This window comes from Epinephelus fuscoguttatus, linkage group LG2 (assembly GCF_011397635.1).
Source record: "Epinephelus fuscoguttatus linkage group LG2, E.fuscoguttatus.final_Chr_v1".
NCBI lineage: Eukaryota > Metazoa > Chordata > Actinopteri > Perciformes > Serranidae > Epinephelus > Epinephelus fuscoguttatus.
The window spans coordinates 13,781,277-13,798,097 of NC_064753.1; the positions used below are offsets into that span (position 1 = coordinate 13,781,277).

The window sequence follows — 16,821 nt, forward strand, 5'->3', positions numbered from 1 at the left end:
TTGTGACTAAAAATAGGTGTGTGCGAACTGTAAAAAATATTTAGGGGCACATGTGCACTTAAAAAAATCAGCCGAAGCAACCTATATTTTTGTCAATAAAAAAAATAAGATAATCTAACCGCAAATGTTGGAACTCCAGCCGCCTTCCCTCTTCCCTCTTCCCCATGTGACACGGTTCTGGGCGGTTTTCCAAGCCACTGTCGGCACAATGAATATAAGTCCCACTGTCGGCAGCGTGGAAATAAGTGTGGAGGAAGCGGCGGAACTACGGGGAAGCCTGCTCCGTTCTCCCCACAGTTAGGGACCATGGCCAGGCTGTCAGCTGGGTGGGAATAAGTCAAAGTGTGGTGGAGAAGAGGGACCGGGAAAAGCGGTGGACCTCCAGGGAAGCCTGCTCCGCTCTCCCCGTAGTTAGGGACCGTTCGCCATGGTACCGCTGCTGAGCAGGGTGCAAATAAGTCCTGCAGAGTTTCAGAGTACCTGGAGAATGTTTTAGGATAGTAATAACATTATATAAGATAATCATATTGCAAAGATAATATATATAAGATAATAACATTAAAGACAAAATGAAATTGCAATACTTTTTCAAAACTTGATGATTTTACCTTTCTGTACATTTTGTATACAAATTAATTAAATAATTTTGCTTGTAAATGTCTATTTGCATCACGTTTATTACGGAAAACACATTATTTGAACAATTTACATTGTGCCCCTAAAGTTCTTTGTGCGCTCCTTACTTTTTCAACTTAGGAGCACATGTGCTCCTTGGGAAAAAAGTTAGCGTCAAGCCCTGGGACAAACCAAACACTGACTCTAAATAGGGTCATTTACTCAGTGTTTTTACCAGCTAAATTACTGGGTACATTTTTTTTGGAGAGGAGGAGACTTAAAGATATTTTAGCTCCTGTTACAAACCTCCTGAACAATGAACACTAACGGAATTCTGCCCAGGAGAAGTTTCAGCTGGTTGCAATCTGCAATCCTCACGGCTAGATGCCACCAAATCCCCTTAAATCTTACAAACTGGACCTTTTATTTAATTTGAAGTTAAATTATGAACCAATAGTAGTTTATAGTTGAATTGGGATACTAAAAGACAACCAAAAGCTTAACCCCTGCTGCTCATATCCTAATACATTAAAATATCAACAGCCATTCTGCTAACAGTCAGAGCAACCATGCAATTAACAAACTATGTTGTGCATCAACATGGCACAAAATAAGATGCAGTGTATCATCTTGCAAAAAACTTGAGATCCCAGTGAATTCCATCAAAAAGCTCTGTAGCCCCAGTCAGGGGGTTGCGTTTAGGCTGGAGGAGCTCTGTGGCTCCTGTTAATGCTTCAGATATACAGCAGCCCTCACTGCTGCAGCAACTTCTGCCCACAAATATGTAATTGAACCAGTGGAGTTAAAGTGGGTTACTGTACTATTCTCGGCTATATGTTAAGTACTGAAGGATTTTAACCCCACTGCTTCACTTCTGCTACCAACTCAGTGTGTTTAAAGAGGAACATGAGGAACAGGACATGACAGACATGGCACGTTAACATACCTCAGTTATTAGCATCAGTATTAAGGCTGTATCATTGTGTGTTTGGCTGTTTCAGGATCCCAACTGGTACAGAGCGAGGAACACGGTGGGCAGAGAGGGCACCATCCCAGCTAACTATGTCCAGAAAAGGGAAGGAGTCAAGTCAGGAGGGAAGCTCAGTCTTATGCCGTAAGTATCGGAGGGTAATGGAGGAGAAACCCAAATTAGTGTGTGTGTATGTGTGTGTATGGGCTTTGTTGATTGTCTCATGTATTTATTTTGAGACATACACAAACCTAACTCTATTTTGACAGTATTTTTAAAATGTAATGCCAAAGTGAATCTGATGATATGCAGCAGTGATCAAAATACCAATTTTAGCTATGTGTCTTCTACATCTTTGCCACATACGCTCTCTTTCCTTGTAAAGTGTGTGAACAAGTTGTCATACCCCCGTTCACTTCTGTTCCCTGCAGCGAGGGAAGATGTAGTGTTGATTTCAAAAGTCAGGCAAAGCATCAAAAGATGGAAATTCCAACTTTTACAGTCTTTTAGTTTGGGCTGCATCTTCTCTTGTCGGTGTCTGGCTGCCACAGAGGCCAGGACCAGCTGCGCACTACATTTGAATCGGGCTCTTTGAAACAGCAGCGATTTCAAAAAGAGGAAAAACATAACGAGAGGCATATGCAAATGAAGCAAGACAGGAAAGCCGAGAGCACACAGGCTGCCAAGGTATCATCACATAGCTATGAGATGTTGTCATCTCAATTTTGCCAAAGCTTTTGTGTGCATCCTGCAAGTGATAATAAACAAGAATTTTAACTTAACAGATTAGTAGAATGAGTTTTTAATTCCAGTGTTTCACGGATCAGACGAAGGGCATAGTTGCTGTCCTGTGAGAGGTGATGCACTGTGAGATATGCTCCACCATAACTGTATTGAAATTAATATAGCAGTCTGAAAGTCAGACCCAACATCTAAATACATTTATCTAAGTTTATCAGTGTTTCTACTATTATGCTTTTGTGCTTCTGCAGAAAAGACAGTTTAGTGTGCTCTCTCCTAAAACAGAGATCAGCCATAAGCACAGGAGTCTTTAGTTCTACAGTGCTTATAGAGTTGATGGTACGCCACTGTAACATCCTGTTGGCAGGAAACATTTAAACAGACTTTTGACCCTCTTTGTCTCACTCCATCAACTGCTGCTGAAAGCTTTAACCTCTCCTTTTGCCACCACTCATGCTGCCTGTCTGCACCATTTTGAAACTGGTCACTGGGTCACCCAGCTCTGCCATGTTGCTGCGTGTGGTCTGAAGAGGCCTAATGGTAACTTTAAATTAGCCTTGCGCAGCTATGAGGGCTTTGTGAACACAATAGCAGCATGAATTACTAAACTCCAATGCAAGCTCTGACTTTGCTGGAGTTCTGATTAGATTCATCTTCACCAAGAGATGGTCACATTGATTGATCTTGCAATTATTCCTGTCGTCTGACAAGAAGTCGATTTTCCACTTTAGTATGGCCGTTACCAATTCTCTTCACAGTATGTTTTTCCTATAAATGTTTTTCTTTGTTGAGGGAAAATTGAGAGAAATTGCTGACATCTGTCAATACTACAGCATAAGCAGACTCTGGCACTAATTTTCCTTTGATTTAAAGGAACGATTAGACTCCCAAACATTTTGCATGGTTACAATTGCTGACCTCATGTTCTCGCTGCTGCTCTTGAGATCACTGCATAGTTAAGTGTTTGTTTTTTTTCTCAAAACGTTCAAGTCATCAGAAGTCATTCATCTGGAGCCATTAACTGTAACCCACAGGGACTTGTTGAATTAGTCGTGAATCGCTAACAGATGTCTCAGTGAAGACCTCTCCCTCTCTTCTGAGTTACATAAGGGTTCAGCTGTGGTCCTCTGTCCCTGTTCTCGCCCTGACCGATTGATACTCAACAGCAGATATAGTCATCACCTCCCTCGCTGGCGTCTAACAGCTTGCTCTCTCTGCTGCCCCCGTGTGGCAGACATTTGCCACACATAACAGCACCACCCCTGAAGAAAGCCGAGGGGTTTAACCCCACTGTCCTTTTGTCCTGTTGTCCCCACCAGGTTGTTTACCACATTTTTGTGCCTTTTCTTATTCCAGTATGATGCAATGTATGAAAACTGCAGTTAATTGGTGTGGACAGAGCAGCTAGTGTGTGTCCACCAAAGGGCTATGTGTGTCTCTGGGCCGTCCACGCTTGGCGCCCGCTCTCGGATTAGTGGGAGTTAAGGAGCTGCTGTCCATCGGAGAAGCTGCCTGCACTGATCTAATCAACTCAACCCGTATTAAGCTGCTTTACCACAAGGGCCTCCGCTGTCTGAGGAGGCCGAGTACCAGGAGGAGGGAGTGATGGAGGCAGCCACAGGAAAACAGGCTAAATCAATTATAGCTGTTGATTACCACCCATTCACTAGCCAAGACGGGTGGAGAGACCCTGTAGGCTACTACTGTGTGCAGCTTGAACGACCTGTGACATAAGGAGGGTCATAAATTGATGGGATACGGTGCATTGTTTTGTGGTGGAGGTTGCCGGGATGATGGTGTGTTAGTGCTCAGGACCACATGTCTGTACAGGCAGAACATATGTAAATTCCAAATCCTTACAGTGAGGACTTTGATTTTCTTATAGTGTAACTGTATTTTATTGAAATATGATATAGATATGTTACACTTGAACATTTGCAGATCACAGGTCAGAGAAAGAAGAAAACCTACAACACTAACAATCATGTTAACAGAGATACAAATCTATAGGTTTCTCTGTTCTTTATACACACCATATTCTGAATATGATCCAAAGAAGGATATTAATGTGTATGTAAACGCACTCACTGTAATGCAGCTGTCTAATCCATCCATTATCAGCCTATAGATATACCCAGCAGGCCATATGGTGAGGTGGATGCAGTTATGCAGCCAGCAAAGGAAGAGCGTTATTTCTTCTCAGAGCACGTTAAAGCCAGCGCAGCTCTCAACAGCTTTTTATCTCTGCTGAATCCTGAGTTAAATAAATGTTTTAAACTCACAGTCAGTCCATCTCCTGGTCTCCCTGACCTCAGCCGGGAGTGGATGACTTGGTCCTGTCTTACCCACCACCACCTCGTCTGAGCACTTTTTGCGTTTTCCTGTTATTGCAGCGACTGTGTGTCAGCTTCCGACTCTGCCTTGGGTTCCTTGTGTGTGTACGTCCATGCATGTGTGTTTGTGAGCACCATGTTTCCTGTTGTTTGGGTTCAGGTACTTTCTCACTGGCTCCCCGAGTTGAGACGACCCCGCCCTCTGCTCCGCTCGAGCTCAACCAACTGGAAGTGCTGCTGCCGGCTTCCCATTACCGCCGCGCTCTTGTTTTTCACTTCTCATTTCAGAGGAGGGCTGCGGGCCATGATTGGTGGAAGTGGATCCTTTTGTCTGGTTGACGAGTGTAGTGAAAATGACCTGTTTGATCTGTTGTAGGGAGCGTTGGAGGATTTAGGCCTATCTGATGTTGTTAGCACTGACACAGAGCAGATGAGGATTTCAATTGTTTGTCACAAGAACTGGCACTTGTGGTATCTCTGTGCATGGATCAGATTTGTCTCTTTATTGTCCACGATTGTTACATCAACTGTGTGTGTGCTCATGCAAACAGTACATGCCAGTTTTTGTCAGTTTTTGTCCTCGTCTGTCATTTTTTGATGCGTGATTCACCGTCTCCTCCTCGATAACTCTCTCCTTTCACTTTTTCTCCCTCTTCATTTCTCGCTCTCCTTCTTTTTCCACGCTATCTCTCCATTGTTCTTCAATTTTTTTTCCTCCTGTCCCTGTCTTGTTTCTAATTTTCTGCCCATCTTCTCTCCTCGCAGCTGGTTTCATGGCAAGATAACTCGAGAGCAGGCCGAACGGCTCCTCTACCCTCCAGAGACGGGCTTGTTCCTGGTGAGGGAGAGCACCAACTATCCTGGCGATTACACGCTGTGCGTCAGCTGCGACGGCAAGGTGGAACACTACCGCATCATCTACCACAATGGCAAGCTCACCATTGACGAGGAGGAGTATTTTGAGAACCTCATGCAGCTGGTTGAGGTGAGGGACAACAGAGAACATAGTTGCCATTTCTGCTCCTATTTTTTCTTCACATGGTACCCTTGATACCCATAATACACTTGGCTCTCAGTCTGGCAGATGAAAAGGATAATTGGCCACTCATTATCAGTGCCAGTTGGTTGGTTTGTCTTTAAACTTAATAATAGCGAGAACCGAAAGTCACAAAGTGTTCAGCTGAACCGCAGAGAGAGCGTGTAAAGAGAGTTGTTTGTTGGAAAATGAAACCTTTGACATTTATGAACAGAATGTCAGTGGTCACTCGTGTTTCATGTGGTTCCAGGAGATACTTCCTCTCTCCTGAAAGTGAGGACAACATTTTCAAATGCATTCTGCCCTGAAACAGCTGCTGTGGCAGAAAATGGGATTTAGAATATAAATTCCACAAATTTTTTACCACATCACTACTTTCTTCAAGAAGCCTGAGGGGCCTGAACAGTTAGTCGATAAACAGGAAAAACATCTGCAACTATTCTGATTATTGAGTAAATGTTTTACAGCCTCTTAGTTGTGAGGATTTGCTGCTCTTTTTTGTCTCATGTTATCATAAACTTAGTTTAACAAAACGTGATTTGAGGTAACATCAGCGTTTTCTGGGGGGGCACCATTCCCTTGTTAGCAAAATGACCAAAATGTGTCCCCGTTGTTAACCTGCCATCCCTCTCTCTAACTCCAGGTCTGGATTCAAACCTAAGACCTATAAATTACTGAGAATTATTCATCTGTGTACTGAGAATTATTCATCTGTGTAGCACTGCTTTAATGACCAGGAATCTCAAAAACCATTTGCATGTTGTAAATCGTTCCGACGCGATGCTTCTCAGACAGTCAAATCTGTGCATTACGATAAGCATTGCGACCACAGTGAGGGAGATACACACACAGGGGAGAGACGAGATGAGAGATAACTGTGAGATAAACAAGTGAGTCAGAGAAAAGTATTTTCACATGGCATTTTCTAAAGAGAGGAAAGAAACTTCCTCCCTGTTAAAAATTAACAAATAACCTACTGAGGATGTCACATTGGACTCTGGGGGAGATTGTGACGGGCATTTCTCACGGTTTTCTGTACTTCTGACATTATTTCGGCCAAATGAGTCATCAAGAAAGTAATGTGCGGACTTATCAGCGATTAATAAATAATCAGAATGCCCTGTGAGCTCATGTTTTCCGCTTAGATGTAGATACTTCCCCAAAAAGTCAACAGTCAGAGGAATAGGTGGGATATATGCCTTCAACTGTCTCCCTTTGTTTCAAGAAATGTTTATTTTGTCAAAATTCTGTTTTTTGAGGCCATATTTAAAATAACTGTATATATTTATGATCTTATGTTTGAGACTTGGACTCCATCTTCCAATTTTTATGCCAGTATTGACAATTAAGAAAATTAAATCAATCATGCAGCAGTGTGATTACATAACTCTGTAAACACAAGATACACACACACACACACACACACTCATATATTCAGTGTCCCCAAGGAGTTTCCCTAAAAATCAGACTCAAGTACATGTTCACATTCTTCAAAAAGCTGTCTGATCCTCTCACTCTCTGTCTGTTATCTGAACGCCGGTTCAGAGGAAGGACATGGAAAGGGGAGTTCAGGAGACATGATGGTAGAGGGAAGGAGAGAGAGCGAGAGAGAGAGAGAGAGAGAGTGTGAGGCCTTTCATCCTCTCAGATAAAGGGAAGAGCTGGATTGGCGGCTATCACGCTTTTAATTGGACCTCATCTCTTTGCCTTGCGGGGCATTGGAAGTGGACGACAGGAATGTGCCAGCTGGCACCAAGACCATCTACATCCCCGGTGTATTCTTGTTATCAGCCACCCACAATCTCTACCTCTCCATCTCTATCCTCCTCTCTCTTGTTCACACCCTCCAGGCTTGGTTCTGCCTCCACTTCCTTTCTCCACCTCCCTCCCTCCTTCTCTTTCTCTCTTTGTGCTCCCTCGTGGATACCTGGCATATTGCTTTCTTTCCTCCTCTCTTTGTTATCTATCTCAGCCTCTTTCTCTGCTTCCCCTCCCTGCCTTCCTCTCTCTCTCTTTCACCCAATCTCACTATATCTTTATCCTCTCCCTTGTCTGCATTCCCCCGTGTCTTCTCTTTCTCTCTATAATAGGCTATGAGAGGATGCCTCGCATTCTTGTGTGTTTATCCGGCTTGCTCATCGTCTCCCTGCTCTGCCTGCCTTGCTCTTATTGGCCTGTCACAGCAGGCTTCACACGGACCTGCATATACACTCTGCATGCATACATATATCCTAGCACACCCAGGCCTCCTCTCTGTCAATCACAACATCCACAGTGATGTTCTGTATGTCAGTCACATGGATGCAGTGATGCTGCTGAAGTGAGATGGAGATGCTCCATATGTTATTTACGAAGGGCGTGACAGCACGGTGAAAGTATTTTCAGCCACAATGCTCATTCTGTATTTTTGCGCTGTGATTACACCCTTCTGATTTAATTACATATGGGAAGACCTTGATTTATCCAGCACCATTGTGTACTAAAAATATATTTTCATGCATTAACAGACTGAATTTATGTAACTGTAATGTGTTAAACAGGCAGTATTAATTATGCAACATGTCTGCACTGTACATTCTCCATGATGATCTTGAAAACACTGCACATATAATCACAAATAATACAGCTACATCACATGAATGCTGAAGGAAATCTAAATATGTGTATAGACATGTATGTGTGGAGAGTGGTGTGGTTGTTATTCCACATATGTGGCTGCATGTGTGATTGTCAGTGCTGAATAATGTAGTGGAGCTGACCCCTCCTTCACCATGCTGCCCCCTGGTGGTTGCTACACAAACTTACACTGTGGTCAATTCGCCATGCTGCAATTGTGTAACATTGGTTTTGCTGTTGATGGGTACCCTTCTTTTTTTGCTTTATTAATTCAGTGATCACACAGAGGTTTGATAACCCATGTGTGTTAGGAAGACACTGATTCACAGTTTGTCTCACACATATAAATGTCTCCGAAGTGGGGCATCTGCATTCATAAATAGTCTAACAGGTTATGACGATGACAAGCAGATATTGACGGGTCGTTTGGTTTGCTGTGTTTCTGGGGGTGAAGGATCACATGCATTGAACTCTCCCACACCCACACACTTCTCCTCTGCCGCTGGTTCCCACAATAAACTTCGCAGCTCCCAGCAGGGGAGCTACTCTGGAGTCTTCCTCAACCGCCTAACGCATTCTGTCAGTCATCAGCAGAGGTTCATTCATTTCTAAAGACAGATCCTGTTACCTCAATTGATGTTTGATTGCAGTACAGATGCTCTGGGTTTCCTTGAATTGCATTTATTCTAATTCATGGTTGTGTATGAATCAGCTTTCCATGATGATCTAAACCATCCATATCCGATGAGATAAGTGTCAAACTGCAGAACTTAATCACCATTATGTTTGCATTTGTGACGTTATGATAAGGATAATGGGCTGGTTGCAGCTCAGCCCAGGTGCATCTGGGTTATAGATTATGTAATGTTTTCTTTTTTCATGTAATAAGAAAAATATGTCAGTCAAAACCTGATTTTTTTTTTTTTCCCCCTAATAATCCCCCTTGGAGTTGGAGCTGATCAGAGGAGCGCAGTGCTCAAAAAAGCAGCACTTCACTGCAGCAGCACTGGCGTCTCAGTTAGTTGACCTGGTCCTATGATGGAATATAACTCCTGTTCCACTCAGAGCTGTAGATGAAGCCCCTAAACTTTGGTTGCACAACTTTCCCATACCCTCTTCTTACACATGGTCTACTTATCTCCTCCTGTTTTATTTCATCTTTTGTATGGAAATGAGGCTGGGATTCCCTCAAGACAACCATCCTCCTCTTTAACAGTGATGCACGTTGGATCTCATGCTCTCTGTCTTTGGTGAAGGCAAACACCACCGATATTGCGTATATATTAAATCACCTGAGCCCCCGCACATCACCTCTTACCTGAATCTTCTTTTCATCACGACTTTCATGTTCTTCTGTAGAGAGTTGCTGGAAACATCCGCCTCACTTTTGTTTTGCATATCAAAAGCTTGTGCACAGATTCACCATTCAGATTTAATCTTTGATCATCAGTCCTTGATCATTCAACTTGGTCTACGGTGGCGGAGTGAGAGTGAGCTATTATAGAATATACTGCTGACTGTTCAACATTAGAGTTATAAGAAAAAATCAGACAGTGAAACCGTTTGTGAAAATGACAACCTGGGTTTTTATTATTTCCAACACTTATACATACTAACTTCTGTCTTTACATATTGAAAATGCATTGAATTCTCTCTAACTCTGTCGGCAGCACTACACCAAAGATGCCGATGGCCTTTGCACCCGGCTGATTAAACCCAAGTTGATGGAGGGAACGGTGGCAGCACAAGACGAGTTCTCCAGGAGTAAGGACACACTGAGCTCATTACACTGCTCTACAGGGACACTAGCACCGATGCACACAGAGACATTATTGTGTTTATATACTGTCACAAGCATACAGTCTGTGGCACATGCACAGCATACCAACAAAGCCTGCATCTCCTACAACATTCCACTATCTTCCTCGTCCTAATAGCATTAATCATCAGAGGGTAATTAATCTCTGTGTGTCTGGGGACAACTGCTGGGCTTCACCAGTTCCCAAGGTCAATCTGAGTCTTCCTCCACCTCCAGCTCTCTCCATTGCTCTTTGTGTACACATCTGACCCGGCTAACTCGGAACACCGGATAACTGGGAAAAGCTAAATGTTTGAATATATCAACACTTTTTCTCCCAGATGACAGATAAATCATTCAGGAAGAAGAAGGGGTGTTTGTGAAACTCACTAATGAATATTTAAATACATTTCCTAGTTCCATAGTTCTGGGTTTGCAGAATCATAGAAATGTGCTCTGATTGTTAATACATGGTCTTCTCTGTGTTTCTTATGGTCATGTCATTAGACTCATAGCATGATTGTCGTGGACTGTGAAGTCTGCTAAGTGTTATCTGTCTTCTCTTGGCAGGCGGCTGGGCCTTGAACAGAAAGGAGCTGAAACTCCTGCAGACCATTGGCAAAGGAGAGTTTGGAGGTGATGAATTGATTTCACAAGGATCTTTGCATGATTTAATTTCATACATCAGAGCCATAATAACAGAGACCAAGGTCGCCTTGCATATTTTACTAAAAACTTCACCCTGTGTGTGTCGTTGTCAGATGTGATGGTTGGAGACTACAGAGGGACCAAGGTTGCGGTCAAGTGCATCAAAAATGACGCCACAGCGCAGGCTTTCATCGCCGAGGCCTCTGTCATGACGTAAGATCCTCCAACTCTTGCTCTGCCCTTCACGCCACCTACAAATATGTTTGTGTGTCTGTGCTCACACAGGCACACCTTTCTCTTTCAAGCACTATTTCATCAGATGTATCCTTTTGTGGACACAGTTGTTTTCCAGCATGCTAATGCTTGATTTTTTTTTTCTTTTCCTCTGTTCTGTTTTGTACAGGCAACTGAGGCACAACAACCTGGTGCAGTTGCTAGGGGTAATTGTGGAGGAAAGGAGCAGTCTCTACATTGTCACAGAGTACATGGCTAAGGTTTGTCACATGTGTTTTTTACTAAATCTTTTTTCATAAGCAGACAGCAAAATTGCTGCTAAGCAAAACAACTGCTGGCGGTACCCAGCAAACATTTAGAGGCTGAATTACCGTTGTTTGAACATCCAACAAAGTGCTAATGTCCATGACGTTACTTGGCCGTCAGCTGGACGTCCTTTGAGAGCATCCCAGCAATGTCAAAATACAATATTATAATGACCAAATAATAAACTTTCACCCAGATGGGAGTCAAATTCTGCTCTCCTTGGTTAAAGAACTGTACCCTATCCATTCATCCACCACAGCTCTGTATACACATAAACTCTGTCGGTGTCTTATACTATGTCACCTGACTTTCTGGCAGAAAGCCCTGAAGGAAAGCTGTGATCAAAGACAGCCTGGATAAAGATCTTGGCTCTTAGAAAAACCACAGTCTTAAAACAATGACACAGGAATATCATTGACATGTCATAAATAGCATAAAAATTGTAGTGGACGTCAAATTGTCAATAAAATGTCTCATAAATAAAAAAAGATATATGCATTGGGGTTTTTTTTTTCATGGCAACAATACAATCAGTATTTCCTGGTTTGAAACCCAGGTCTAAATGGACCATTACTGGACATGGAAACAACAACGTAACCATCTAGCTGTCTGCATCATAACTGCTATGCAGTATTTGGTGTCCGATTGCAACTATTTTTGGCCGGGAACACAGCGTCAGCATCCAGATCTTTGCTGGGTAGCTTCATACTTACTGTACAGATATTAAAGTAGTATCAGTTGTCTTATCTCACATCTTCCGTGTAATGTCATATATGGAACCCAGAATGGCAATGTATACAATTAAGCTAATATGAACAATTTTCTTAATAAAAAATTAATAGGAATGAACAATGTAAATAAGAAAAGACTTGATATTTGAATGACAATTGTTTCATAGCCACCTTAAAGCTTGAATTTGTAAACTGACATCCCCTAACGTGTTTAGAACATAGTGATGTCCTATGTAGCTCAGCTGAGAGTAAACCGACACTTTTGGGGTCACAGATTTGTTTTTCACCAGAACCATCCATGCTAAAAATGTCCTCCTTCTCTGAACTGTGTCACAGGGCAGCTTAGTGGACTACCTGCGCTCCCGAGGACGGACCGTGCTCGGTGGAGACTGCTTACTCAAGTTCTCACTGTGAGTCCTCTTCATCTCTCTTGAAACACTTACTGCAGAAAAGACAAACGTTTAATCAGCACAGCTCAGGGTTTAGAGCTAAACTGCTGCTCTTTTGCTGTCAGAATCTGAATAGAATTTCAAAAGAACAGTGTCACGCTCTTGACTGGGAACATGAAAGAAGCCCTTTGCTTACACAAGCAGCCATCATGCAGGTTGTTTGCCTTGATAAATAGCTGCTTTATCTGCAAGTCATTTAGCTGCTGCTTGAACCCAGCGCAACTTAAAATGAGTGCAACCATTACATAAGTGTAAACACTCAGATCAGTAGGCAGAAAAACATGCATCCAGGAGGAAGTATTCATAATTTAATTTTAGTACGAGCTTTGTAACCCTTGAATGAGCTTGTTAGAGATGTGTGAGGGATTCGATTTTAACTGCATGAACATGAGGCAAGTAGAGGAGTATAAGTAATGTGCAATTATTCTCTGATTTAGCCAGTTTTACCTCCTCCACTGCATTAATGATATTTGCACTACAGTTGTCACTTAATGTGTCCTGGTAAGTCTTAACCACAGCCACAAATATGTCCACACAGATTAAGGAGTAGATGCACACCTGTGGGTTGTTATGATTTTAGTCATCCCGTCCTCACTCATCATCTCTCCTGTCTCCCTGTGGCACCCAGTGATGTGTGTGAAGCCATGGAGTACCTGGAGGCCAACAACTTCGTCCACAGAGACCTGGCAGCTCGAAACGTGCTGGTGTCTGACGACAACATTGCCAAGGTCAGCGACTTTGGCCTCACCAAGGAGGCCTCCTCCATACAGGACACTGCCAAGCTGCCCGTCAAATGGACCTCCCCCGAAGCACTAAGAGAGAAGGTGAGAGACAACGAGGGGTGGATGGGTAGCAGACCTCAGCTAATGCGCTGTCGCTTTCTTAGCATTTGTTTTCATCTGCTCCACCTACTTTCATTTGAGCACAGCATAAGGAAGATTTAAAGTAGTTAAAGCTGGAATGCAGAATACTTGTCTCCCTCCTCTGGCAGTGAGAGTAGTTACACAAATACTGTCGATGTGTGCCTAAAACATATGCCTGCAGGTGAGTTCGCTGAATCTCTCCCACCCCAGGAGTGCTCTCTTCAAGTCTTGTTTGATTTTAATCCTTCCTCTGAACATAAAGTTCCTTTTTATCTGCAGCAACCCCTCCAGAAACTTGTCATGGATTGTTCTTATGGTTTTTTCCGCCATAGCTTCGGCCATACTTAAAGCTGCTGTTCTCTTGCTGTGGTCTCTCATCTCATCTCTCCCTAAACAGAGTCACTCACACACAGATAATGGATTAAGAAAACTAAAACAAAAAGGCGTACCAAACAGAAAAGACAACAAAAATATAACAAATCTAGCATAAATAAATAAATCTATGCGGCTGGTTGAGGTAAAAGGCATCGCTTCCGGTGCGCCTGCACGGGAAAGCTGCCAAAGACGCCCAACAACTACACCCGACAACGAGACTGTGAAATATAGAGAGCTATCTCTGGCAGCGATAGGCTGAATCAGCACTGTGGGAACTTGTCTGGCAAAGGCTTGAATGTAACAGACGTTCATTTATATGTAACAGAAGAAGACATACTTTATTAATCCCAGAGGGGAAATTCAAATTTTTTAATATGTTGTCATATGCACACAGGCCTGAAATACACACACATGCACAAACAGGATATACATGCATGAAATGGAGAGATGAGTGAGGGGGCTGCCCATGGACAGGCGCCATGAGCAGCTGGGGGTTCAGTGCCTTGCTCAAGAGCACCTCGGCAGTTGCCAGGAGGTGAACTGGCACCTCTCCAACTACCAGTACACGCGCCATGCTTTATTTCGGACAGGGAAGAGAAAATTCTTAGTCACGAAAAACTGGCAGGTGCAACAAATTCTCTTAAATCACCCATTCGTGCCATTTAAGAGCAAATCTGTTCATCCAGGTGTTTTTTTGCACGAGGCCTAATGTGTTAATAGAAAAGCTTAGATAGCTTTTATCTGACATTTTGCTCTTGGAACCTGTTTTGTTTACCAGTTCAGGTGGACTGGAATCCCATTAAGGACTTAGTTAAACTGCTGCTATCAAACAAAGTGGCAGCCTGCTGCTTCTTCATTTTCTACTCTTAATCTTCCAAATCTGCGCGTGCACATGCTCTTTGGATCCTGTGCTGACATGGAATTTCAACTCACTGAGCACATTTGGCGTTTGTGTTTATTCTCATACTCGTCACACATAATACTTGAACTACAAAAAAAGCACTACAGCAAACAAACCAATTCTGTTTTTTACAGATGGAGGAAGCACAAAATACCTAAGCTGCTCTCTGAATGCCTTTGTGTGATGTTTGAATTCAGGCTCCCCCCTCTTTTTTTTTTTTTTCTAACAGAGGTTTTCCACCAAGTCAGACGTCTGGAGTTACGGAATCCTACTTTGGGAGATCTACTCCTTTGGGCGCGTGCCTTACCCTAGAATTGTAAGTACCCAAACACCAGATTTCTGTGGCTTGTCAAGGTCTGAGGGTATACCAGCAGATGGCAGGCTTCATTGCTGGGACCAGTGCTTATTTGTCTTATTTATTCTTGTACAGGATTAGTGAAGTGTCTTGTACGTTTAGTGCTGACCTCAAAATAATTAGATCTGTGCCATTAGATTGCTGGAGCAGGTGATGAAAATGTGACGCAATATGGGCTGTGTTATGAATTATTTCTGCACGCTTCACCACTTGTGACATTTACATATATAGTTATCAGTTGTGCCTGGGATGTTGTGATGCAGTTGAGTCAGTTGCATAAGCTGAATATCAATCACCATGTTAATGTGGAGAGTCTATCAGCATTGCTCTGTCTCTGTCTCTCAGCCATTGAAAGAGGTGGTGCCCCGGGTAGAGAATGGATACAAGATGGACGCCCCAGATGGCTGCCCGCCCGTGGTGTACGACCTGATGAAGCAGTGCTGGACCCTGGACGCCTCGGTGCGGCCCTCTTTCCGCATGCTGAGGGAGAAGCTGCAGCATATCAGAGCTAAGGAGCTCTACCTGTGAAGAGGAGGCCCGGGGGGCGATGAGGGGAGAGGAGGGGGGTGAGACACAGCCCAACACAGCTGTAAAGTGGGAGGAGGAGGAGGAGAAGGAGAAGAAGGAGAAGAAGAAGAGGGACCACAGCGCCTTCCTCCTGCCTGCTTAGCCTGTTGACCTGTGGGACTGCCATACTGTGCCCCCCTCCCCCAACCTCAGGCGTCCCCCTCCCCCCTCTGCTTCCATACAAGGACTGTTTTCCTGTTTGTGTTGTATAGCTTTTGCCAGACAGTTCCCTCTTCTCTCGATGGGCCACTGCTCTCCCCTCCTTCTATACCTGCCGCTGCTCACTCACTCTCTCTCTGTCTCTCTCCTCTCTTGGTCCAAGTTTCTCCTCTTCCTCTACCTGGAAGATCCCTTTTCTTTCTTATGTTTTCCTCCCCTCCTCCTCTCCTAAACATGGCATTAACTGGAGGGGAGGCTGGCCTTTTCCTCCACGTTTGTCAGGTGCTCTTTCTTCTTCCCTCCCTCCATCATTCCTGGATCTCTGTATCACCATGTGGCTCTGCATGAATTCAGCCCAGCTCTGTCATTCCATCCTTCCCTCCCTTCCTCCCTCCCTCTCTCCCCTCGGCATGGTGTCAGGTGTGGGGCCTTCGCTCTGTGCTAAAGTGCCTCCAGTCTACAGAGCTCCAGACTTCCCTCCAGCACGTCTTTCAACTGGACTGTTGTGGTTTGATTTTTTTTAATTACTTTTTTTAAGAAATCTTTTTTATTGCTTTCTTTTTTTTTCAGGGAGGTTATCAAACCATTTTATTTTTTAGTGCCGTCTCCCCCACCTCCACCATCACCCATCAGACTGGGGACTTTTTTTTTTTTTTTTTCACCACGTACTCATGAAGAGAGCATGAACAGGAAAAGAGAGTATTTGGGGGCCAGTATCATGTTCGTCCTCCAACCAATACAGCCCGGAGGAGTGGTGGGGGGGGGGGGGCAGGACAATAACAGGAAACCGGGGAGAGGCAGTTCACAAACATGGTTGATTCATCATACGTGGGCTTGTTTTTATATCAAAATATATTTAAAGGATTAAAAAAAAAAAAAAAAGAACAAGGAAAAAACTGACTGGGGCGGAGAGTTAAAAAAAAAAGGAGGACTTTCAGAAGCCAGGAGTCTCTTGGCATTAGGAATGTTCAGTGTCTCTGTGAACGCTGGGGTCGGGGTGGTGCATGCTGTGTGTGAGAGGCCTTGGGTTCAACTGTCAGTGCTTTCAATGTTCATTGTTTTATTATGCTATCATGATTATGAATAAATCATTCCATCTGAACTGTGTGGACACACCTGCATCA

The 16,821-nt window shown here is 43.6% G+C and overlaps 1 protein-coding gene across 1 annotated transcript in view; it reads left to right on the top strand.

The window, feature by feature from the left end:
* Positions 1–16,598, top strand: part of LOC125904529 (tyrosine-protein kinase CSK) — a 54,553-nt gene extending 37,955 nt beyond the window's left edge. Inside the window, exons 4-13 of the mRNA XM_049601999.1 lie at positions 1,617–1,729; positions 5,425–5,644; positions 9,982–10,075; positions 10,680–10,745; positions 10,871–10,970; positions 11,161–11,251; positions 12,365–12,438; positions 13,106–13,301; positions 14,846–14,932; positions 15,317–16,598. Coding sequence (XP_049457956.1) covers positions 1,617–1,729; positions 5,425–5,644; positions 9,982–10,075; positions 10,680–10,745; positions 10,871–10,970; positions 11,161–11,251; positions 12,365–12,438; positions 13,106–13,301; positions 14,846–14,932; positions 15,317–15,499 — 1,224 coding nt within the window. The 3' untranslated portion in view covers positions 15,500–16,598. The remainder of the gene's footprint in view (positions 1–1,616; positions 1,730–5,424; positions 5,645–9,981; positions 10,076–10,679; positions 10,746–10,870; positions 10,971–11,160; positions 11,252–12,364; positions 12,439–13,105; positions 13,302–14,845; positions 14,933–15,316) is intronic.
* The last annotated feature ends 223 nt before the right edge of the window (positions 16,599–16,821 follow it).